A 26,341-nucleotide genomic window follows, 5' to 3' on the forward strand; every position below is an offset into this window, starting at 1 on the left:
GACAACATGAAAAGGGGGAGGGTCAGAGAGAGAAGCAGACTCCCCGATGAGTGGATCCCAGGACTACAAGATCATGATGGGAGACGAAGGCTGTCACTTAACCAACTGAGTCGCCCAGGTGCCCTCAGCCCAAATTTCTGACCATATTCTGAGCTCTGAACTTTCTCCTTTAGATTAAAAAAAAAAAAGGGAAGAAAAACTGGTTTTTAAAATCTTATCATTCATTTGGCTGCATGTTAAATCAACAAGTTTCTAATCGTAGGTCTTCTGGGAATAATATTTACTTTGTTTCTGAGTCATGAGAATTTTCCTCAAATAATGTTCAAAAGTGTATGATAGTTGAAAACATTACTGAGTTGCTGGGAAGGAATATTTGATTAAAAACAAAGCTTTGCTACAATTTGTGATTACAGAACATGATTACATTGAGCATGGCCTCATATAGCATTCAACAAACTATCTCGCTATTGACAGATGATGTCTTAGGTTTTCAGGCTGGCTTTTCTTTCTGAACATTTTCTTTTTTTTTTTTTTTTTAAGATTTTATTTATTTATTTGATAGACAGAGAGAGATCACAAGCAGGCAGAGAGGGAGGCAGAGAGAGAGGGGGAAGCAGGCTCCTTGCCGAGCAGAGAGCCCGATGCAGCACTGAGATCATGACCCGAGCTGAAGGCAGAGGCTTAAACCACTGAGCCACCCAGGCGCCCCTTTCTGAACATTTTCAACTACTACCTAAACACACCCCATTAGAAATAGCTAAGAGGGGCGCCTGGGTGGCTGAGTGGGTTAAAGCCTCTGCCTTCAGCTTGGGTCATGATCCCAGGGTCCTGGGATCCAGCCTCGCATTGGGCTCTCTGCTCAGCAGGGAGCCTGCTTCCCCCTCTCTCTCTGCCTGCCTCGCTGCCTCCTTGTGATCTCTGTCTGTCAAATGAATAAATAAAATCTTAAAAATAAATAAATAAAAACTTAATTCACCCAAGGAAATTGAAAACATACGTCCACACAAACACTTGAACATGCGTGTTCATAGTGGCATTATTGATAATAGCCAGAAAATAGAAATAACCCAGATGTCCATCAATTGATGAAAGTTTAAACAAAATGTGGTATGTCATGTCCATGTGATGGAATATTATTCAGCCATAAAAAGGAATGGAGTGGAGCACCTGGGTGGCTCAGTCAGTTAAGTGTGTGCCTTTGGCTCAGGTCATGATCTCAGAGTCCTGGGATAGAGCCCAGGGTGGGGCTTCTGCTCAGTGGAGGGCCTGCTTCTCCCTCTCCCTCTGCTGTTCCCCCTGCTTGTACTCGCTTGCTCTCTTTCTCTGTCAAGTAAATAAATAAAATCTTTAAAAAATATTTTTAAAAGATTTTATTTATTCAACACAGAGAGAAACAGTGAAAATCCCAGGGACCCAGGGATCATGACCTGAGCTGAAGGCAGAGCCTAAACAACTAAGTCACCCAGCTGCCCGAAATATATAAAATCTTTAAAAAAAAGAAGGAATGGAGTACTGGCAGGTACAACATGAATGAATCTTGAAAACATTGTGCTATTCTTAGACACAGAAGGTCACATATTGTATTATCCATTCATATAAAATGTCCAGAATGGGCAAATCAGTAGAGACAGAAAGTAGGGTAGTGGTTGCCAGGGTCTGGAGACAAGAGGCAATGGGAGTGACTACTGATGGACCCGAGATTTCTGGAGTTAGACTGTGGTAGTAATTATACAATCTTGAGAATACAGGAAAAGCCACTGACTTGTATGCATGCTTTAAAATTCAGGGTGGGGGCGCCTGGGTGGCTCAGTGGGTTAGGCCGCTGCCTTTGGCTCAGGTCATGATCTCAGGGTCCTGGGATCGAGTCCCGCATCGGGCTCTCTGCTCAGCAGGGAGCCTGCTTCTTTCTCTCTCTCTCTCTCTCTGCCTGCCTCTCAGTGTACTTGTGATTTCTCTCTGTCAAATAAATAAATAAAATCTTTAAAATTCAGGGTGAAGTTTATGGCCTGTGAAAAATATTTCAAGTTTTAAAAAGTGGAAGAAAACTCTCAGTTCTCTTCAGAACATCTCAAAGTACACTATAAAATAATAGATGTGTGTTTATAAGTCTGAGAGTATTAGGAAATGTTCCCTTGTTTAATTATAAACTGAATGGAATGTTTGGAGATTTCAGTAATCTGACAGCAGAACATTAAGAGGATTAACCTGACTTCCCCAGTGTTAAGAACACTAATTTAAACTGCATCATTCGAAAACTACATGGTCATGCTAAAATAATTGTAGCAATGATTTACACACACACACGCTCACACGCACACGCACACACACAAAATTAGATTAACTACCCATTAAGGCTGTCATCATTTCAAATCCCTTATATTTACATAATGCTTTTACTTCCTTAAGGATTGAATTGTACCGAAAGATCTAATGTATGGGAGAGTCACATCTCTAACCATGCAGTTAAAGGCAGGGAAATGGGTGGGATTGAACATAAATTAATTAGCAATGCTGACATTCCAGATTGAAGCACAAAGTAGAGCAGGAATTTAAGAAACCGAAATTCTAGGCTTCAATGCAGATAGTTAAATTGCCAATAACTAAAATAGTAACATTTTGGAGTAAAATTATTATTATTTGTTTTTAATTTAAATTTTAGGCAGTTAACATACAGTACAATATTGGTTTTGGGGAAGGATTTAGTGATTCATTACTTACATGCAATACCCAGTGCTCATCACAAGTGCCCTCCTGAATGCCCATCCCCCATCTAGCCCATCAACCACCCACCTCCCTCCATCAACCCTCAGTTTGTTCTCTGTCCATAAAAGTCTCTTATGACTTGTTTCCCTCTCTCTCTCTCTCTTTTTTCCTTTCCCCCTTCCCATCTGTTTTCTTTCTTAAATTCCACAGATTAGTGAGATTTATGGTATTTGTCTTTCTCTGAATGACTTACCTCACTTAGCATAATACACTCTAGCTCAATTCATGCCATTGCAAATGTCAAGATTTCATTCTTTCTGATGGCTGAGTAATAGTCCATACTATCTATATCCATATATCTACATATCTATATCTGTATCTATATATATTTACCACATCTATTTCATCCATTCATCAGTGTATGGACCTATGGACTTTTGGACCTTTCCATAGTTTGGCTATTCTTGATAATGCTTCTATAACATGGGGGGTGGGGGCATGTATCTCTTTGAATCTCTATTTTTATATCCCGTGGGTAAATACCTAGCAGTGTAATTGCTGGATAATAGGTAATTCTATTTTTAACATTTTGAGGAATTTAGTATAGTATATTAATATACTATATAAAAAGATACACAATGCTATGTGTTAGACGATGAATTTTCCTAAGTGAACACTCCTTTGGAATTAACCTCCAGATCACGAAATAGAATACAACACACAGAACTAGGCTCCCCCGCCCCCATCCAAGAGAATATTAAATAGTTTAAATCTCGGGGCGCGGCAAAGGACGTTGAGTTGTAAATAATGGATACTACAGTGTGAACTTTATTTTCATGGCAAATTTACCAACAAGAACATCTATCATCTCTCACCTTCATTTAACCTCTCTGAGTAATGGTCTTCTTGTCTGGCTCCAGAGATTCAGAAACAGTTCCTTAATTTAATTTTGAGATCTCCCACTTCTGGCTGCTTCTTTCCAACAAAATCTTACCAAATTTTCGGAGCAGAAAATTGGTAAGTAAGGAGGGGCATTTCGCGTCGGAGGGCTGAGTACCCTTGGACCTTCTTCAAACAGTCAGTCCCCTCCAGACGTCCCTTGGCCTGGGATCGCTAACTACTCCCCTGTTCTACCCGAAGCCTCCCGAGTTCGGAGCGCGCCACAGCGCGGGCCAGGGCCACCCGCACCCTCCCGGAGCCCGGGCGCCTCGTCTACGCTCAGTCCCCAAGGCTGCGCTGTTCCTTTAACTGGGATCGCGGCAAGGGTGTGCGGAGAAGGGCTGGTTCCTCCCGCCTCCTTCTCCACCGCTCCCTTCCCCCTCCCATCCGAGTTTCAGGTGAATGGGTCACTGAGGGAGGGGACGGCCACAGCACGCTTCCTCGCCGGCGTCTTCCTCCCCCTTTCTCCTTCCCCTGCAGGTGGCGGCGGGACTCCAGCCAGAGCACCCAGGGGCCCGCGCAGGGTGCAACAGGTGAGCTGGCCGTGCGCGGGGCCGCGGACCTCCAGCACCGGCCTGGCGTTGGTGCGCATGCCCGGGGGCAGGACGGCCGGGGTGGTGGGTGGGGGCGAGGGGGAGGAGGAGGAGGAGTGGAAGAGGACTGACTGAATTCCTAGCCGAGTCTCCGGCAGGTGCGCCCGCCAAGCGAGCGCGTCCTTGGGCTCCCGCGGTCCTTGGAGGGTCGGCGGGGCTGCCGTGAGTAGGTGAGAGTTGGGCGCGGCGCCGGGGGCGCACGGTAGCCTCCGAGTACCCGCGCGGGATCGTGGCTCGGGTCCGGTAGGGGAGGCGCGGGGAAGGACGCCCAACGCTGGTTTCGGTGGCGGTTTCGCTCTGGGCTGGGACCGGCGGGAGTCGCAAGGGAGCGGGTCTGGCCGGGGAGCCGCACTGGTCTAACTTGGAGGCTGCCTCGGCGAAGGGCCACTTGGAGCGGCCGATCAGCTCTTTTCGGCGGAAAGCTTGGTGCTCTCCCTGCGTCTCGGCAGCGCGCCCACCTTTTCGCTTTGATGGGGGCGGGCGGGCGATTCCCGAGCCCCGCGTTCAGCCCTCCGGAGCGATGCTGGGAGGTGCTCGGGAGCGGGGCACACGCCCGGCTTCTCCGGGGGCCTGAGCCAGACGGCTGCAGCCGGGGGGCCTGCTCGCTGGCCGGGCGGCTGGGATCCCGGGGCTGGGGCAGGACCTCATCGATTCCCCCCGACCCACCCCTCGGGTGTCGCGGGGCGGGGGAGGCGCGGGGGCCGGCTGTCTTCGTGAAATACTGCTAGCGCCCGGGGTGGGCCGGCCGGCCGTGTGGCGTCCAGTTGGTGGGGAGCTGTGCGAGCCCGCGTCGATTCAAGCCTGGGGCGGGGATTTATTTTCGAGCGAGGCTGGCCTTCGAGGGAAGCTGCTCACGCTTCGGATTCTCACCCGTGACCCAGAGGCCGTGGCCGGGTGGGCGGACCTGCCTCCGGGCTTTCGCAGCTGGGCGCGCGCGGGCGCTCACCGGCCGGGCGCACCGACGCGGACCTGCCGCGGGGCTCAGACACCTACGGGGCAGGGCCGGCCGACATGTTGCCTGCGTCGGAGGAAGTGTGCGGGGAGAGCGGGGTTGAGGGGCCAAAATGGCCTCTGCTCCTCGAGGCTGGAAGAGCAGTTCCGAGCCCCTGTGTCCCGGGCAAAGCGATAACCCCGAGAAGCCAGGGCATCCTCAGGCCGGCCCTGGGGCTGGCTGGGCAAACTGCCCACCTGGGAGACGACTCGGGGCCGGGCAGAGGCAGCCTGCCAGGTTAGTGTGTGGCCCTCACGCACAATAGGTGTATTATTGGGATCCCTGGAAAAGAGAAACCTTCCCATGAAGGCACTTCTGGTGATGCTTGGTGGAACAGCAAACTAGTCCTTTCTAGGCGCAGGTGGATTTCTCAAACTGCCCATTCCCATTATAGCCGTGTTGCTTTTGCTCGGTACAAATGAATCTTTGTTTTCTCTTTCTGGTGTTTTAGAATAGTAAATGGTGGAGCCACAGTAATAGCTGTCTCCTCAAAGCAACACTTCTGTGTAGGTTTTTTTTTGTTTTGGTTTGGTTTTTTTTTTGCATTTATTTAGTTATTAGTGCCACCGTGGTTCAGTGATGGAGAGGCGGAGGGCGAGATTTCAAGGAAACGATGGGCAGTGCCTCCTGACTGAGAGCCCGACACTGTGCCAAGAGTTTTGTTCTTATCATTTGGTGATACTGACAACTCTAAAAGGCAGATCTTACTAGAACTTCATTTCAAAGGGAAAACGAAGGTAGGGGAAACATTACAAATAGTATGGCTTGAAAACTGCTTTGGCTAATCAGGGAGGGTATACCAGAAAAGCAGCAGCCCTTGATACTCCGGCACTAGAAGGATTTGGGGTTTTTCTGGATCACTCTACTTTTGACTAGCCGCTCTGGTCTCATAGAATATTTCCACCTCTTGTTTGCTGTGATGGTAAACTTCCTGTTTTCTTTTAAAGATAATTGGAATTACTGTCCTTTCAAAATAACAAAGATTACTTTTGACCACACAAATTAATTGATATAAAATCTTTCACCTGCCCAGGAGACTGCCAGAAGGCAGTTGCGTTTAAAGGCTTCCTTGATTAGAGTCCTTAGCAGTTTTTTTTTTTTTTTCTCCATCCAGGTTATTATTTATGGAAATACTGGGGGTGAAAAGACCCTGAGGATTTTTATTAACACTTTTGTTTTAGCCTCTTGGCTTGCCCTGCCCCCTAACCCCATGGTTCCTAACCTTGATTGTGGTATGAATCACCTGGGGATCTTATTAAGATAGATTCGGATTCATTGGGCAGATGTGAGACTGGAATTCCGCTTTTCAACAGACTACCAAATGATGTCCTCATGGTTGTGTGTTTGACTCTCTTCTCTCCTTCAGATTGTAAACACTTAACTAATTTGGTCGAAACTAAAGGATTATGTTTACTGAGTGCTAGCATTGTGAGGAACTTACAGGCATTCACAGCTGTATTGAAATCCCAACTGTAATATGAACTGTTGGGTTTTATAAATCGTATGTTGATTGATCACACAACACTTTATATCAGGGATCAGGAAGAAGAGTGATTGATGGTCAAGACAGAAAAACTGTATTCCAGTTGGGGCGGAGATGCTGGCAGTTTAAGAAATTTTTAAAAAAGAAAGAAAAAATAATAATTAATAGGGGGGGGTGTTCTGAAAAAACACGATTTGGTGGATGAAGTGGGTGACTTCCAGGAGGGCACCTCTGAGGAGGGGATATTTGATGTGAGATCTGAGCAGCTGGTTCCTGCCCATTATAGACAGGAAATGCCAAGATCAAGGCCCTCCTGGGATTGACTCCTTTAATCTAGGCAGCTATGCTGGAAACACATGGTGTGCTTAAGAATCATTTGGAGAGTTTATCTGAAACACAGTTACCAATACAGAACTCCTCTATTGCAAAATCTGCCCAATTTTTTTTTTTAAGATTTTTATGTATTCGACAGACAGATCACAGGTAGACAGAGAGGCAGGCAGAGAGAGAGGGGAAGCAGGCTCCCCACTGAGCAGAGTGCCCAATATGGGGCTCGATCCCAGGACCCTGAGATCATGACCTGAGCTGAAGGCAGAGGCTTTAACCCATTGACCCACCCAGGTGCCCTAAAATCTGCCTAATTTTAAAATTTTAGACAACTTACTAATTATGTGCTAAAATATAAATAGAAAATTTTGTACCAGTCACAACTTTAAAAAAACTTCATAAAGACAAATTAACCGTTGCTGCATGTGATTGAAAAGGAATAGGCTCTCCTTAGATATGATAAAATTTATCTTTTACTGACCATTGCTTTAAAGAATTATTCAGGGACATAGTGTTTTCAGGCAGAAGAAAATTCTTTGTCTTAGCTTAGACTTCTATTTAGGACAGCTTTAGCCAGTAAACATTTTCAAGGGGAGGGGCGCCTGGGTTGCTCAGTGGGTTAAGCCTCTACTTTCGGCTTGGGTCATGATCTCAGGGTCCTGGGATCAAGCAAGCCCCCTATCGGGCTCTCTGCTCAGCGGGAAGCCTGCTTTCTCCTCTTTCTTCCTGCCTCTCTGCCTACTGTATTCTCTGCCTGTCAAATAAATAAATAAAATCTTCAGGGGGGAAAAAAAAACATTTTCAAGGGGAGAACTTTTTAATATTTTAACTTCAGTCAACCTTACATATTTAGGAAGAGTCTGCTGTTTCCTTTTTGCTCCTGACTCTGCTCCTGCCTGTTTGACTTATGTCTCTATCATCCGCTTGGTTTGGGCACTGTGACCTTGGCCACTGAGCCCCTTAGGCTGGATCCTGTATCCTCTTCATTCCTTTTATTTTATCCTTCAGTCAACATACATTTATTGAGCGGATAATGTTAACAGTGTCCCGCTGGCGTTTGGGTAACAGTCTCTTGTTGATTCTTTTCTTTTCTTTTTTCCCTGTGGCTGTATCCTGAAAGCATGTCCCAGACTGCCTTGAAGGAGACATTAGAGTTCCTTCAGTTCAGCCTCCCCAGATATCAAACAGTTTAAGGTTTGCATACATGGCTTGAGATAAAAATTGTTATTTGTTATTTTTGAAGGGTGTGGGAAGTCTGGGTGAGGGAGAGGCTTCCTAACATTGACATGAAATCTGATCCTGTGGTATCTTTTCTTCAAAGAATGGTTTCTAGGACTACAAAGACAGCTCTGCAGATACGTGAAGGTTGCTGTGGTGGTCCATCTGATGTTGATTTGACCAGGCCAGACATTTCCTGTTTTTTCAATCAGTTGTCTTAAGACATGGTTTTTCTAGTTCTTTTTAAGATTTTATTTATTTATTTGCGGTGTAGACCATGAGGGGGGGGGGGGTGTCAAAGGGAGAAGTAGACTTCGTGCTCAGTAGGGAGTCCAGTGCGGGACTCGATCTTGTGACTCCAGGATCAGGACCTGAGCCGAAGGCAGTCACTTAATAACCAATTAAGCCACCCAGGAGCCGGGTTTTTCTAGTTCTTGAACAGTCAGTCACCTCCAGGCAGGCACCTAGTTGGGACACATGATGCACAAATTTCATGGTTATGCAGGTTTATTTTTTAAAGTGTAGCATTCTGGGGCGCCTGGGTGGTTCAGTGGGTTAAACCTCTGCCTTCTGCTCAGGTCATGGTCCCAGGATGCTGTGATCAAGTCCCACATCGGGCTCTCTGCTCAGCAGGGAGCCTGCTTCCCTCTCTCTCTCTCTGCCTGCCTCTCTTGGCTACTTGTGATCTTTCTGTCAAATAAATAAAAATCTTAAAAAAAAAAAATAAAGTGTAGCATTCCTAAATGGAAGCACTGTTTGTGAATACTGCCAGAGTTTGGGATAACTTGTTAAGTTTGTTGAAATTCTCACCAAGGAAATGCCTTTTTAAAAATTAAGCCTCCTTTTGTAACATGTTTATTTGTGCTACCGGTATTTGAAAATGAATACAATGTACCCAAGTGCCTGAACACTGGAATGTCTCACTTTCAAGATAACCACCTTGCTGTGCATGCTTTTGCTCATCTTCCTTAATATATTATCTTAATTATTTCAGCCTAGAGGTCAGGCTTATCCCCTGCCCTTTGGCAAAGTAGGGTAGTGAGGTTCAAGGAAGAGAAGTAGAATTTGTCCTCTCACAGTGAGCCTTTAAAACCGCTAGGTTTGTTTTAATCCATCAGTCTGGCCCTGCGGAGAATTTGATATACTTGAAGCCAGTGGGTTGGTTATCCTTTATAGTGTTTTGTCAGCTGCAAATCTGGATAAGCTTGCCCACCTCATCTGTGGTCACCAAAGCAACTTCCCTTTAGGTGGACATAAATGGTCCAAGTTTTTTTGTGTTTTATTTTAGGATTTCATTTGTCACAGTGACGGAGCTAGCAAACAGGAGCAAAAGCAGGGGGAATGGCAGACAGAGGGAGAAGCAGGCTCCCTGCTGAGCAAAGAGCCCCAGGTGTAGGAGTCAGTCCCAGGAGGCTGGGATCATGAATGGTCTGTTCTTTTATCATATTTACATTCCATTTTTCAGTTCTAGAGGAGTGTCTGTGCACGGGGATGTGCTCGAGATTCTTGGGCTTCATCTGCCAGTTTGGTAACCTTCTAAAAAAATGAAATGAAGTCAATATGGTGTGCCTTGTTCTTGATAAACTTCCTAAAATTACTTGCTACACAATATAAAATTTTTGGTAATAGAGGAGGCATGATAACTAAACTCTGAATCCCTGAAATAGCACTGTGGAAAGAGGTTTTGGTATCTGGATTTTTGACAAAATTTAAACTTTAGCCTGAGTCTGGATTAATTTAGAATTCCTGAAAACTACCATGGAGGGGCCACTGGCTGGCTCAATCAGTAGAGCATGCGACTCTTGATCTTGGAGTTGTGAGTTCAAGCCCCATGTTGGGTGTAGAGATGACTTAAAAAACTACCATTGAGGGCTCCTGGGTGGCTCAGTTGGTTAAGCCACTGCCTTCAGCTCAGGTCATGATCCTGGAATCCTGGGATCGAGTCCCACATTGGGCTCCCTGCTCAGCGGGGAGTCTGCTTCTCCCTCTGACCTTACCCCTTCTCATGCTCTCGCTTGTTCTTTCTCTCTCAAAAAAAAAAAAAAACAAAAAAAAAAAACAAAACCATGGAGCCTGGAATTTTTTGGCATAGTCTTGAATGTGTGAGCCATAGCTATAAAAGGGTTAAGATAACGTTTGTCAGCATTTGACATTCAGCTTCAGATTGGAGTCCTACATTTCATAGTGTTTAAATTCAGTTTATCTTTTTTCTTTTTAAGATTATTTATTTGTTTATTTGACAGGTAGAGATCACAAGTAGGCAGAGAGGCAGGCAGAGAGAGATGGAAGCAGGCTCCCTGCTGAGCAGAGAGCCCAATGTGGGGCTCAATCCCATGACCCTGGGATCATGACCTGAGCCGAAGGCAGTAGGTTAAGCATCTGCCTTCAGCTCAGGTCATGATTCCATGGTCTTAGGATTGAGTCCCGCATCAGGCTTCTTGCTGGCAGGAAGCCTCGTTCTCCCACCGTTTACTGCTCTGTCTACTTGTGCCCTTTCTCTCTGTCAAATAAATAAAATCTTTAAACAAATTAAGATTTTATTTATTTATTTGACAGAGACACAGGAAGAGAGGGAATATAAGCAACAGCAATGGGAGAGGGAGAAGCAGGCTTCCTGCCGCTGAGCAGGGAACCAGATATGGGGCTTGATCCCAGGACCAGAAGGCATGAGCTGAGCCACCCAGGCACCCCCAAATTGATTTATTAATCAGAGAGCAAGTGCATGCCCTTGCGCTCATGAGTTGTGGGGAGGGGCAGAGGGAGAATCTCAAGCAGACCCTGTGCTGAGAGCAGAGGCTCCCTAGGGGCTCCATCTCAGGACCCCCCTGTCCCAACCTGAGCTGTGGAAATAAAGAGTGGGTTGCTTAACAGTCTGAGCCACTCAGGTTGCCCCTAATAGTGTTTAAATTCAGTTTTTTTTTTTAAATGTTCTTTTTTTGAACATCAGTTAGAAAGCCAGTCTGGACTTCTATTACTCTTCCACAACACTGTAACGTGCTAATGGCTTAAGTTGCCCATTTATATGTGCATTTAGGTGCTAGTTTCAGAGCTCTGTACACTTAAAGATTTGTGCATTTTTTTGGGTATGTTAATACTCAGTAAAACAGTTTTTTGTTTTGTTTTTAATAAACTAAAGAACTTGTCTTCCCTCACTGTGTTTGAAAAATCACGCTAATTGTCTTGGTGTTCCTAACAAGTCAACATATTTCCATCTTTGAGGTTTTATATACATTTGGGCGACATCTTATTTTGAAATTTGGAATTGACTGTCCATAAGGATGTGGAGGATAATTGTCACTGATTCTAAGGAACAGAATTTAGAGAGTTTGAATTTATTTACCTAACATAATACCTTTTTTCTGCAAACTTTATTTTAAAAGGAAAAAATACATAGTTTAATATACTTGGATTGTAGCTCTTGCTCAAGTGATCTTCCTTGCCCACCCCCCCACCCCCAGCTTCTTCCTCCTCTTCTTTAAGTCTTGGTCTTTCTCCTCTGCTTATCCCTGCCCTGCACTTGATCACATAGTCATCCCTGATAACTAAATAACTGCCTGTTGTAGTTGCTTTTTTTCTTTGTCTCTGACCTTCTCTAGTACTTCTACAGACTCCCATGGTATAGGGTAGGCACTTAATAATTACTTGTTGATTGGGGTGCCTGGGTGGCTCAGTCAGTTGATTAAGCATCAGACTCTTGATTTCTGCTCATGTCATAATCTCAGGGTCATGCTCTCAGGGTGGTGAGATTGAGCCCCATGTCAGGTTCTGCATTCAGTACGGAGTTCCCTTGAGATTCTCCCTCTTCCGCTCCTTCTGCCCCTCCCACTACTCATGCCTGTACTCGCTTGCTCTCTCTCAAAAAATAAAAATTTTTAAAAAATGGTGTTACTCAAACTTTAAAAAAAAAACAACAACAGTAAATACATTTATAGAAATTTTCTTATTTTTTACGTTTCTTGTTCTTCGAAGGAACGGTTTGGAAAATACCGTTTTTATTTTTAACCTATGCTGTAAAAACTTTGTGAATTTTTTATGACTACAGCTTAGTAATTAAAGTTAGGATTTCTAGGGTGCCTGGGTGGCTCAGTGGGTTAAAGCCTCTGCCTTCGGCTCAGGTCATGGTTCCAGGGTCCTGGGATTGAGCCCCACATTGGGCTCTCTGCTCTGCGGGGAGCCTGCTTCCCTCTCTCTCTCTGCCTGCCTCTTTGCCTCCTTGTGATCTCTATCAAATAAATAAATAAAAAAATATATTTTTTTAAGTTAGGATTTGTTTCCAAGATTTTTATTTATTTATTTATTTATTTATTTATTTATATATATATATATATATTAAAGATTTTATTTATTTATTTAACAGAGAGAGAGATCACAAGTCGGCGGAGAGTCAGGCAGAGAGAGAGAGAGAGAAGCAGACTCCCGCCGAGCAAAGAGCCCGATGTGGGGCTCGATCCCAGGACACTGAGATCATGACCTGAGCCGAAAGCAGCGGCTTAATCCACTGAGCCACCCAGGCGCCCCCAAGATTTTTATTTATTTATTTATCTAAAAATTTATTTATTTGACAGACAGAGATCACAAGTAGGCAGAGAGGCAGGCAGAGAGAGAGGAGGAAGCAGGCTCCCTGCCAAGCAGATAGCCGATGCGGGGCTCGATCCCAGGACCCTTGGATCATGACCTGAGCTGAAGGCAGAGGCTTTAACCCACTGAGCCACCCAGGCACCCCTAAAGTTAGAATTTATTTGCCAGTGATGTGCAGAGCATGGTGCTTGGTACTGTGAGGACCACCAGGCTGAGTAGTTCTATGCTCAGTGATTCCCTGTACTCAAGGAATTAATGGTATGTAAGGAGGTAAGGATGTAAGGATGGCGGTGAGAAGGACAAGAGGAATAATCATGGTGTGTGGAGTTATTTGAGATTGGTGTCATTAGTTTTCTTAGCAATCAAGGAAACTCTGAGCTCAGCAGTAATGCCATTACCCTCCTTACGTTGCTCAGATCGGTTTATTCTGGGGAGCTGTGGGGCAGTGCCTGAAGAGCAGGTGATCAGTGACATCAGCCATGTCGTCGCGGCCTTTTGAAAGTCCACCTCCATACAGACCTGATGAATTGTGAGTAATGCTTCACTTTTTTTTCTTTTTGTTAAGCCTGTCACGTGTAAAAAATATATATAAGTGAAACTTTGATCTGTTAAGTGTTTGCTGTTAAGAATAGCAAAATAACATGTGTTTGTAAATTTAGATGGAAACAAAGGGTGTAAAGCAGAAGTGAGTTTCCCCCGAAGCTTAACATCCAGGATGCCCGCGTTTCTCTGCAGAGGCAACTGCTGTCACCTGTTGCTGTTGTTTGCTTCTGTATAGTCTAGGCTGATACTTTTGTGTCTCTTTATTCCTTTTTGTTTTTTCACAGATGGTATGAAGCTTCTGTATTAATGCTTCGTTGAGGTGACTGATCCTAACCCTGACTCATTGTCGATTCTTTAATTCATACTTTTTTGAGATAGTGGTAACACACGGTGCAATTCACCCATTTAGAATGGACCCTTCAGGGGTTTTAGTATAGTCACAGAGCTGTGCGGCCATCACATCAATTTAAGAACATTTTCATTACCCCCCCACCCCCCGCAAAGAAACCACTGCCAGTTACCACTCACTTATCACCCCACCCCCCCACCCTCCACCTTCCCTGTACTAGGCAGTCACGAATCTCTCTGTGTTTCTAGATTTGTCCATTTTGCACCTTTCCTGTGCATGTTACCATGCAGTATGTGGTCCTCTGTGGCTGATTCTTTGACTTGACATAATGTTTTCCACATTGTCAGTTTTTTTTTTTTTTTTTAACTTATTTTTTTTTAAGATTTTATCTTGAGCTGGGAGCTGGGAGCCCAATGTGGGACTTGATCCCGGACTCCGGGACCTGAGCTGAAGGCAGTTGCCTAACTAACTGTGCTACCCAGAGGCCCTCCAATTGTCAGGTTTTTTTTTTTTTTTTTTTTAAAGATTTTATTTATTTATTTATTTGACAGAGATCACAAGTAGTCAGAGAGGCAGGCAGAGAGAGAGAAGGGGAAGCAGGCTCCCCACTGAGCAGAGAGCCTGATGCGGGGCTGGATTCCAGGACCCTGGGATCATGACCTGAGCTGAAGGCAGAGGCTTTAACCCACTGAGCCACCCAGGTGCCCCCACATTGTCAGTTTTAAGAGTGATTCTTGCCATTATATAAAACAAGAAGCGAAGTTAAGGGTTCTTGGCATCCTTAGTCATTTGGAAATTTAATAGTGAAAATTTTTAAATTTGTTGCAGAGATTTTTTTCCTTTAAGTAGTTTGTAGCCTCAGCTCTTCGATACCTCAGCTATGGTAGGAATTGTGCTCCTGTTACATTGCCTCTTGATTAATACCTGAGCATTGTAGGGACACAGTTGTTCATGAAGATGTGGTCCTTACGTTATGCTAGAAAATATAGTAATTGAGTAGTGCTCCATGAACCCGAAACTTATTTTGTGTTGCTTTTGTAAACATTGATGAAATATAACGCACATATAGAAAACAGCACAGGACCTGTATATGAAACGATGAATAAAGTCAAAGCAAGATCATCATATAGGTCAAGAATAGAACACCTCCAAGCCCTTCTATGTGTCCCCACCTTTCCCTGGAAACTGCTGTTCTTACATATGGTTATCACTTGCTCTTTTTCATTTTCTTTTTTTTTTTTTTTTTTTTTTTTACTGTTTTATCCTAAACAGTACATTTCAGTTTTACTTCGTTATTAAACTTTCTTTGCTTCAAAGGACTACCATAGAAATAAAATGTGAGGGGTGCCCGGGTGTCTCAGTTGGTTAAGGTCATGATCTTGGGGTCCTGGGATTGAGCCTTGCATTGGGCTCCCTGCTCAGTGGGGAGTCCGCTTCTCCCTCTCTGCCTGCTCCCTGCCTGCCCCCCCATACCCTTGCTCTTTAAAATAAATAAATAAAAATTTAAAAAACAAACAAACATGAACCATATGTGTAATTTTGTTTTCTTCTAACCAATTAAAAACAAATTTATTTTAATAATTATACTGATTTTAATAACATTTAATTTTTCACTTAACCTAATGTATTTAAAGTATCATTTCAGTATGTACTGTAAACACTGACACATGAGGTACTTTATATTCCTTTTTTAGAATAATAGTTATTTTTTTTTTTTTAGAGCAGTTTTGTATTCACAGCAAAACTCTGAGAGGGAAGTACAAAGATTTCCCATATGCCCCCTCCGTTATGCATGTGTTACCTATCCCATTATCAGTATCCTCCACCAGGGTGGTACATGTGTTAAAATTGATGAACCTTAACTGACAAATCATTGTCACCCAAAATACATAGTTAATATTAGGGTTTTCTCTAGGTGGTGTTAAATTTCTTTTTTCTTTCTTCCTTTGAGAGAGAGAAAGAGAGAGGGAACATGAGTGGTGGGGGGTGGGGCAGAGGACGAAGGATAGAGAATCTTTTTCTTTTCTTTTTTTTTTTTTTAAAGATTTTATTTATTTATTTGACAGAGAAAGAAAGAGAGCACAAGCAGGGGGAAAGGCTGAGGGAGAGGGAGAAGCAGGCTCCCCGCAGAGCAGAGGAAGCCCCATGTGGGACTCCATCCCAGGACTCGGGCCGTGACCCGAGCCAAAGGCGGTGGCTTAACCAGCTGAGCCACCCAGGCGCCCCGAGGATAGAGAATCTTAAGCGGCTCCCTGCTCAGTGCAGAGCCCAACATGGGGCTTGATCTCATGACCCTGAGATCATGACCTGAGTTGAAACCAAGAGTCTGATGCTTAACTGACTGAGCCCCCCGGGAACCCCTGCATTTCTTTTTTTATACTAGAATTACTAAGTATTTTATACTTAATAGCACATCTCAGTTTGGACAAGGTATATGTCAGGTGTTCAGTAAATCATGTAGCCAGTGGCTGCTGTATTAGCTCATCATCTCTGTAGCATTCCGTCTGTGGCTATGTTACAGGTACCTGTTCCTCTCTAGGTAGATATTTGGACTATTTTCCAGTTTCAGGATCTCATAAACAATGCTTCTCTGAATGTTACAGTGTCAGTGGGATTTTAAATGATAGAATCATTTAAAAAAGTGCTGTAATCATTTTGGATTTTAAATGATAGAATCATTTAAAAAAGTGCTGTAATCATTTTGGAAAACACCTCGATGTTGTCTCAGAGTGGAAGGTAAAAAAAAAAAAAATTGACTCAAAAATTCTCCTGGATATATACCGTAGAAAAAGAAGTACTTGTGTTTGTGAGGACACATGTTCAGGATGCCCAGAGCTACACTGTTCGTGACAACTCCAGATAGAGACATCCCAAATAACCAAGTAGAATGAGTTATGGAATTTTCATGTGACATTTTCAAAGACCAGCATGTCAGAGTTCTTTCCAGTTTCTCCTTTTCCTTGAATTCTTGTGGCAGCACCCAGTTGTAGGATGTCTTGCTTTGGAAACAGAGAAGCAGACCAAGGAAATAATGGCAAAAACCAAAGAGGATGAGGTCAGTTTGAGAATTGAATTCTGCTCTGCCCGGACCCACATTTCTTAGATTCTGCATGCCACACATCAACGTATCTGTCTCCAGCGAGTTTATGATTATGTCACTAGAGTTGACAAGTTAATAGGCATCACCCTGATGAGCCCTCAGTGAATATCCGATATATCTTGTAGCTCTTACCATAACTAACTGGAGATCATGTAGTGATTTGTTTAATGTCTTACTGCCTTCAAAGAGACTAACCTGGATTGGGGGGCTGGGTTGAGACACTTGCGTTGATTGTTGTGTCGTCAGTACTTGGCACAGTGCCCCCCACACACCAGCCCAGCAGCTCCAGTAAATAGCTGTCATGTGAATAAATGAATGAATGTGCTTTCTCAGGTAAGAGAGTGAGGCTGCCAGAAATTGGATGTGACACTGCGTGGGCCACTGTAGGTGTTGTATCTGAATGCACTGGTCTCACCTCACACAAGCCAAAGGGTTAACATCATTGTTCTGAACTGCCTGGGTCCCCTCCCCAGGGGTTACAGTTTTACTGGAGATGGAGTGCTCCATCTGGGCATTCTACAGATTCCCCAGGTGATTCTCGTAGGTAGAAGATTCGAGAACCTCTAGTCCATAGAACTTAAGAGCTGTCGTTCTCAATGTATGGTTCCCAGACTGGCAGCAGCAGCAGCATCTGGAAACTTGTCCTGCCCCAGATTTGCAGAATCAGCAACTTGGGGTTGGAGACCAACAATCTATGTTTAAACAAGCCCTTCAGGTGATTCTGATACACAGAAACCTTTACTGTTCAGTGAAGGTGTCTCAGTAGCTTCAGGTGTCTCAGTAGCTTCAGGGTGCTATAAAAAGTACCACACACTGGGTAGCATGTAAACAACATGAATTCCTTCCTTCCGTCCTTCCTTCCATTTTCTCCCTCCCTCCATTTATTTATTTATTTTCCTTCCTTCCTTTCTCTCTCTTTTCTTTCTTCTGTCTTTTCTTTTCCTTCCTTCCTCCTCCTTACTCACTCACTCACTCACAGTTCTAGAGACTGGAAGTCCAAGATAAGGTACCAGTGTGGTCAGGTTCTAGGGAGCGTTCTCTTCTGGGTTGCAGACTGTGGACTTCTTTAGACCCCCACCCCCTGAGTCACCCAGGCACCCCAGACTGCCGACTTCCTGTATCCTTACATGGTAGAAGGGGCGAGACCGTTCCTGGGATCTCCTTTGTGAAGGCACTGTTCCCATTCATGAGCACTCTAGCTCAGAATCTAGTTAGGCCATACTTCTAATACCATTACATTGGGACTTAAGATGTCGATATTTGAATTTGGGGAACATAAAGTGTCCCATTGTAGTGACGTAGTACTAACAGGTTTTTTTTTTTTTTTTTTTTTGGCCAGTGGCTGGTTTAAATTATTCCATGTACATTCTGTGTTCTTTCTGCTGCCTCCAAATGGTATTAACTTGAAAGTGTTTTCATGTGCATTTCAGCAAACCCAGTCATTATGCACCAAGCAATGATGTCTATGGTGGAGACATGCACGTCCGACCCATGCTCTCTCAGCCGGCGTACTCTTTCTACCCAGAAGATGAAATTCTTCACTTCTACAAATGGACCTCTCCTCCAGGAGTCATTCGGATTCTGTCTATGCTCATTATTGTGATGTGCATCGCCATATTTGCCTGTGTTGCCTCCACACTTGCCTGGGATCGAGGCTATGGAACTGGCTTACTGGGTGGCGGACTAGGCTACCCTTATAGCAGTGGCTTTGGTAGCTATGGAGGTGGCTATGCATATGGTTATAATTATGGTTATGGCTATGGAGGCTATACCGATCCAAGAGCAGCAAAGGGCTTCCTCCTGGCCATGGCGGCCTTTTGTTTCATTGCCGCATTGGTGGTATTTGTTACCAGCGTTATACGATCTGACATATCTAGGACAAGAAGATACTACTTGACCGTCATAATACTGAGTGCTATCCTGGGTGTCATGATGTTTATCGCTACCATTGTCTACATAATGGGAGTCAACCCAACTGCCCAGGCTTCTGGGTCTATATACAGTACACAGATATATGCCCTCTGCAACCAGTATTATGCGTCTACAGCTACTGGGATCTACATGGATCAGTATCTGTATCACTACTGTGTGGTGGATCCCCAAGAGGTATGGATGGTTTTTGTCCTGGCTTTGGGTAGAGGCTTTGGGTAGAGGCTCTCGGGATGCTTAATAGAATCACTTGGGGGAACTTTGAAAAAATATAGCTGACAAGGTGTCACTTGTATTTAGATCAGAATCTGTAGAGGGGCTGGGTGTCATTATTACAATACTATTAACAGGGGCGCCTGGGTGGCTCAGTGGGTTGAGCCTCTGCCTTCGGCTCAGGTGGTGATCTCAGGGTCCTGGGATCAAACCCCGCATCAGGCTCTCTGCTCAGCAGGGAGCTTCCTTCCCCCTCTCTTCTCTGCCTGCCTCTCTGCCTACTTGTGATCTCTCTCTCTGTGTCCAATAAATAAATGAAATCTATTAACAAAGATACTATTAACATACCATATAATTCATTCACTTAAAGTTTGGTTCAGTAATCTAAGTATATTCAGAGTTGTGCAGCCATCACCATCATCAGTTTTAGAATTTTCAGTAGCCTCAACAAAAACCCCATACGAATTAGCGGTAACTTTTTTCTCTAACCCTTCCCAGATCTAGGTGACCGCTAATCGTATTCTATACATTTGCCTATTCTGGATATTTCATATATACAAAATCATACAATATGTGGCATTTTATGATTGGCTTCTTTCTTTTCTTTTTTTTTTTTTTTTTTTTTTTGAAGTTTTATTTAAGTAATCTGTGCTTTCATTGTGGGCCTCGAGTTTACAACCCCAAGATCAAGAGTCACATGCTCCACCCCTGACCAAGCCATCCAGGTGCCCCCATGATTGGCTTCATTCATTTCACATTAATGTTTTCATGATTCATGCATGTCTTATCAATTCCTTTTTATTGTGGAATAATATTCCATTGTATGGCTATAGCATATCTTACTTATCCGTTCAGCAATTGATGGGCATTTGGGCTATGTCTGTTTTGGCTGTTAGGAATAATGCTCTGACCATTTGTGGACAAGTTCTTGCGTGAACCCATGTTTCAGTTTCTCTTGGGTGTATGCCTAGGGATAGAATTGCTGGGTCTTACAGTGTGTCTGTTCTTAAGCTTTTGAGGAGCTGCCAGACTGTCCTCCAGACTGGTTGGACTGTTTCACATTTACCAGAAGTGTGTGAGGATTCTATTTTGTACACATTCTCACCAGCATTGTTTTATCTCTTTGATTCTACCCATGCGAATAGGTATGAGGTTGCTGATCTTTCTCATGATGGAGTTCTAATCTTTTTTTCCCTGTTTTTTTTTTTTTTTTTTCCTGCCCCCCCTCCTTAAACTGAACCAGGAATTCTTACTCTTTTACCTGAATGAGTCACTCCTTTGGGGTTAGATTATTTCCAGTAACTACCATTATTTTGTTTTTGTTTTTGTTTTTAAGATTTTATTTATTTATTTGACAGAGAGAGATCTCAAGTAGATGGAGAGAGAGGCAAGCAGAGAGAGAGAGGGAAGCAGGCTCCCCGCCGAGCAGAGAGCCTGATGCGGGACTCAATCCCAGGACCCTGAGATCACCACCCGAGCCTAAAGCAGCGGCCTAACCCACTGAGCCACCCAGGCTCCCACTACCATTATTTTGAAGACTGAAATGTTTTCCCTCTGAATTTCAGCAAATTTGTTGTTGGCATTCAGATGTTACCTGTGGTAAACAGGGCTGAGGGTTGGTACTCATGCCTTACCACACCCCATCTCTCTTAGTCCTTTGAGTGCCCCAAACCTATATTCACTGAAAAAGGGTATAATGGCTACACAGAGACCCCCCTGTTACAGTGAGCAGAATCTAGGCCAGGGGCCTGGTACCTGCCTCAGTTTCAAATTTCTTCAGGCCACTTAACAGACCTACCAGACACTGGGAGAACTGTCGGGGTGGGAGTTTCCTTGTCACGGGGCCCTTTCTTGCAAGTACACAAAAAATTTCCAGCAGAAACCACCTGCCAGACTACATGAATCACTCATCCATTTTCTCTAATTTATAGCTTGGTTAAATCATGTCTGCATACTTTATGGTAAGGTAGATCCTCTATGGACTGGAATTTACATTCAGGGTAAAAACATTTGCCCAGTATGTGTTATGAACGAGATTATAAACATGCTTATGTGTCTAAAGCTATTTCTGAGAGTCACAATTTTCAAGCCCTTTAGAAGGATACTGATGATTGAGTTAATTTACTGGCCATTTTCATCTGTTAATAAAAATAAGGCCAATTGGCACTCAAGCTTTGGAACTAGAGTTCTGTCACTTAAAATGGAATGATGATAGTGCCTAACTTGAAGCCTTTTCTGAGTATTGAATCAAACTGCGTGTGTTGTTAGCTTCAGCCCACCTAGCCTGGGCCAACATTTTATATTTCTGAAATGTGAGTGTTTCAGTTTTTTATCTGTTAAACCACAGATATGTAGTGTAGGGCCTTAGGTTTTTACTGGATTAAGATAAAGTAAACAATTAAAATCTAACTGTCAATATCTTTAATCTCTTTTTAGGCAATTGCCATTGTACTGGGGTTCATGGTTATTGTGGCTTTTGCTTTAATAATTTTCTTTGCCGTGAAAACCCGAGGAAAGATGGATCGGTATGACAAGTCGAATATTTTGTGGGACAAAGAACATATTTATGATGAACAACCCCCCAATGTCGAAGAGTGGGTAAGTGGTAAAATATTGGACATTTGCTTTTTTTTTTTTTTTTTATAACAGGTTTCTGTCTCAACCTGACCTTTAGTGCTTTGTGAAATTATGTTCTTAGAATTACTGTTTGTATATGTTGCAAGAGTTGTGCCCTCATGTTTTACTCAGAATTTAAGAAGGTGCGATGATTTTTAAAAAAAGGTGCTATGTTAAGTGGAAATTGTTTTACTGCAAAATGAAAACCAGATCTTTTTTAGATTGATTGACTGATTTATTCATTCATTCATTTTGTGGGGGTGCATTCACAAGCAGGGGGAGGGGCAGAAGGAGAGGGAGAATCTCAAGCAGACTCTGCACCAAGCCCGACATGGGGCTTGATCTCATAACCCTGAGATCATGACCTGAGTCAAATCAAGAGTCAGACACTGGGGCACCTGGGTGGCTCAGTCCGTTAAGTGTCGGACTCTTGTTTCTTGCTCAGGTCCAGTCTCAGGATTGTGGGATTCAGCTCTGCATCGGGCTCCAAGCAGCTTGGAGTCTGCTTGTCTCTCCTCCTCTGCTCCTCCCTTCACTTGCGCTTTCTCTCTGTCTCTCAAATAAATAAGTAAAATCTTTAAAAAAAAAAAAAAAAAATCAGGCGTTTAGCTAACTGAGCCACCCAGGCACCCCTCAGATTTCCATTTGCAAGAAGTGTATCTAGGCATTGAAAGAAATGGCTTCTAAAGGAATTATGCAGAAAGAACTTGGTCTTTGCAAAACAGAACCATTCCTCCCCCTTTATATTCCTGGTTATCATTTTGGAGGGGGGCACTGCTACTTCGGGTGCTTGCTGTCTTGGGTCAAGAGGGGTGTTTTGGAGTGGTGGCAGGTGCTATGTACAAAGTGTTTACATGAGTAACAGCCTAGCAAATTATAGTGACTAATTCTTTTTTTTTTAAGATCTTATTTATTTGACAGAGATCACAGGTAGGCAGAGAGGCAGGCAGAGAGAGAGGAGGAAGCAGGCTCCCTGCCGGGCAGCGAGCCTGATGTGAGGCTCGATCCCACAACCCTGGGATCATGACCTGAGCCGACGGCAGAGGCTTTAACCCACTGAGCCACCCAGGTGCCCCTGTAGTGACTAATTCTGCATGGATACTTAGGAAATATGTCAGTGAGGCAGAGAGAAATTAGAGCAATTCCCTTTTTTATATATGCCATATTGTCATTTCTACCAGTATGTGTAGATGTGGTTTGCTGAAAGCTCAGCAATTTCCTCCTTCCGAAAATACCTTGGAAATATGTATTACTGATACCTAACATGTCCTCAGAGATGTCTGGAGTGAGACTTTATTTCTCAGAAACTCCATTAGGAAGCAGTTGGAGGCATCCTCAGAAACTGCCATCATAGGTTTCTTTGAGCAGACTGACTTCCTGTGATGAGGGTTAGCTGAGAAGCCTGGACAGGGCTTCAGGGGAGGTTTGTTCTGGCCAGTGGGAGTGAAGGGAAAAGCACTAAGGGCGGGGACTGCTGGTCAGGTCAGGGATAAAGACGTTGCTTATCTTGAAGACTTCTTTAGCTCTGGCATTCTGTATGTCTGCTTTTTTTTTTAAGATTCTATTTCTGTATTTGAGAGGGAGAGAGAGAGAACTATCAGGGGGAGTGGCAGGCAGAGGGAGGAGCAGACTTCCCGCTGAGCAGCTGAGCAGGGATCCCGATGGGAGGCGCAATCCTGGGATCATCACCTGAGCTGAAGGCAGACGCCCAACTGACTGAGCCATCCAGGCGTCCCTGTGTATGTCTGATTTTAAGAAATCTAGAACTGTAGATGAGATTTTCCTCTAGTTAGTTAAGGAGCCAAAAGGAAACAGTCTTAGGAACATCAGAAGGTGTGGCATATATACACCACTGAGAGGAGAGTTCCTGTGTTCCTGGCCTTGCCTTGAGGCCTGCGTGGTTTCTTTTTCCTCCCCCTTTTTCCCCCATAAAGTGTGAAGGTGTAGGGGAGTGTTTTCTTTCGACCTTTAGCTCCAAGCAAGGCCACCTGTAGACGGAATAGGACGTCTATTGTGAACTATGAAGTAAATGTTTCGCTGGGAGTTTCTGGGTGTGTCAGTTTTCACTGGCTGTTGGATTTGTTTACTCGAGGTTTCGAGAGCCTGGGGAAAAAAAAAACAACTAAAGAGAGACTAATGCTGGTAGTAATAATGTTCTAGTGAACTTTGGTCTCTCTCGTCTGATTTTATTGTCCTGAGGTTTTAATCAGTTCTAGGTGCTTTTGATAATTGGGCAAAAGATAGCCATAACAATTTATGAAAATGATACTTCCATAAAGCAGAAAGGACTTTACTTTTATTTTTTTATTTAATCATTTTATTTTTTAAAGATTTTATTTGTAAGTATTCTCTACACCCAGTGTGGGGCTCAGACCCACAAATGGTGAGATCAAGAGTCGCATGCACCGCCGGCTGCTTCCCTTAGTTTCCCCAGTTGATGTGGCTAAGAAATGCTATTTGAAATAAGTTATTTGGAGGTGATTTTAGCCACAGGTAGTTTGCTTTTCCATCCATTCTCCCCTCTTCCTTGTTTCTGCCGTTTACTTACACAACTCTCCTTTCTGTGCTCGTTTGCTCCATTCTGCTCAGCACCTCTGTCCCTCTGATAATGTGTGTTACAGGATTTGTATCCCCTTAATGCCCATGGTTCTTGGCCATGCCACTTCCAAGAATGAAGAGGTAGACCAGACAAATACTGGTGGGCAGCAAAGCAAAGGTTATTGAGCAAGAGTGTAAAGTTCCCAGAGAGGGAGGAGGGACCCAGGTGGGTTGCCCCTGGAAGTCCTAAGTTTAGGGGTTTTTATGACCTCTTTTGCGGAACCTTCTTAAGTAATCAGGGTGTGCTGAGTGGTGCCAGTCAGGGCTTGGGCCACGTATTTGTCTATCTATTAGGTTAATGTTTTGTGTTGATGGTCTTTTTCTCTTACTGAATGTGGAGGCTTATGTCTTCACTGTCCCTTGCCTGTGATACTAACTAGTGCTTTGTGGTAATTGTCTTATTTTGGGTCGTTTTGCAGAAATCATTTCTGCAGAGGCTGCAAAATGGGATGTCAGTGCTATCCAGTCTAAGCTGCAGAACCAGGATGTCACTGATACTTGATTTTAGCTGTCCTGACTCTATCTTCTTTTTGGGGACCCTGACCGCCTAACTGTCCAACTAACTCCTAACAATAGCGACCCAGGTGAAAATGTTTGATGCTGCATTTGAAATGCCTGACAGTGGATTTGTGATTTTTCTACCTTTTGGATTTTAGAAATTAATACCGTAAAAATAATCTTCACTTAAAATAATGGAAAGAGGGTGCCTGGGTGGCTCAGTTGGTTGGGCAACTGTCTTCGGCTCAGGTCACGGTCCTGGAGTGCCGGGATCGAGTCCCGCATCGGGCTCCCAGCTCCATGGGGAGTCTGCTTCTCCCTCTGACCTTCTTGCCTCTCATGTCTCTCTCACTGTCTCTCTCTCAAATAAGTAAATAAATAAAATCTTAAAAAAAAAAATAATGGAAAGAAAATGTACCATTGATTAGTTGTACTAAGTGGGGATTAAAATTTGACTTCTAGGAGATCTGGGTGGCTCAGTTGGTTAAGATTCTGACTCTTGATTTTTTTCCGCTTAGGTCATGATCTCAGGGTTGTGAGATTGAGCCCCACAGTGGGGGCTCTGTACTGAGCATGGAGCCTGCTTAAGGTTCTCTCCCTCTCCCTCGGCCCCTCCCTCACTTTTTCAAAAAATTAAATAAATAAATAAAAATGTAAAATTTGAATTTAATTGTAGGGAACTGAGATCAGATACTCCCCATATAGCTAATATCGCGGGGGTTTTTTTGGGGGAAGAAAACCTTATTAAAGGAACAATTAATTAGCTATTGAAAATTAGTTTCCTTCTTCCCTATGTATTAGGGTAGGTCTAGACAGTTATTATTTTATTAGGTCCTACTGCTTTTTCCTGGATTTTTGAAATCTTTAGGATCAGAATCCCCAGAGAAAAGCACTTCAAAAGTTGTGTCTTGGGGTGCCTGGGTGGCTCAGTGGGTTAAAGCCTCTGCCTTCGGCTCAGGTCATGATCCCAGGGTCCTGGGATCGAGTCCCACATCGGGCTCTCTGCTCAGCAGAGAGCCTGCTTCCTCCTCTCTCTCTGCCTGCCTCTCTGCCTACTTGTGATCTCTGTCTGTCAAATAAATAAATAAAATCTTTAAAAAAAAAAAAAAAGTTGTGTCTTAAGAGTTTAAAGCAGGTTTCAGCCCTTAGGTATTATGTGTGAGAGAATGTACAACTCTAATTTCCTGTCTCCCAAATCTCTAGCGCAATGGTTTCTTTGCCTTCCTAGGGATTCTTAGGGTTTTTTTTTTCCCCCTTCCTTTTTCTGCATATCTTATACTTTATAAAATAAGCAGGCCATGTTGTGGGTGTTAATCTGGTCCTTTGTAGTCAGTCCCTTAAGTTTGTACCAACATTGTTGTATGTTAGATGTTTGAAGGCTTTTTTTTTTTTTTAAAGATTTTATTTATTTATTTGACAGAGAAGTTTCTTTTAATAAATCTGAGGGTGTTTGTTTTCTTCTGTTATGTCCTCAAACTCCAGAACTAGTTGGTACTTTTTCTTTCTTTCTTTCTTTCTTTTTTTTTTTTTTTTTAAGATTTTATTTATTTATTTGACAGAGAGATCACAAGTAGGCAGAGAGGCAGGCAGAGAGAGAGGGGAAAGCAGGCTCCCTGCTGAGCAGAGAGCCTGATGCGGGGCTCAATCCCAGGACCCCGAGATC

At 43.7% G+C, this 26,341-nt stretch overlaps 1 protein-coding gene across 3 annotated transcripts in view; it reads left to right on the forward strand.

The window, feature by feature from the left end:
- The first annotated feature begins 4,034 nt into the window (after positions 1-4,034).
- OCLN (occludin) overlaps positions 4,035-26,341 on the forward strand; it is a 64,966-nt gene continuing 42,659 nt past the window's right edge. The window contains exons 1-4 of one of the 3 annotated variants that reach the window (XM_059175183.1): positions 4,035-4,175; positions 13,249-13,361; positions 18,255-18,930; positions 21,403-21,564. In XM_059175183.1, the coding sequence (XP_059031166.1) occupies positions 13,312-13,361; positions 18,255-18,930; positions 21,403-21,564 (888 nt within the window). In that variant the 5' untranslated portion in view covers positions 4,035-4,175; positions 13,249-13,311. Of the gene's footprint in view, positions 4,176-4,274; positions 4,406-5,803; positions 5,964-13,248; positions 13,362-18,254; positions 18,931-21,402; positions 21,565-26,341 lie in introns of those variants that run through there. The other 2 variants (XM_059175182.1, XM_059175184.1) reach the window with 2 other exon arrangements.

Source organism: Mustela lutreola, chromosome 5 (genome assembly GCF_030435805.1).
Source record: "Mustela lutreola isolate mMusLut2 chromosome 5, mMusLut2.pri, whole genome shotgun sequence".
In the NCBI taxonomy this organism is placed as follows: domain Eukaryota; kingdom Metazoa; phylum Chordata; class Mammalia; order Carnivora; family Mustelidae; genus Mustela; species Mustela lutreola.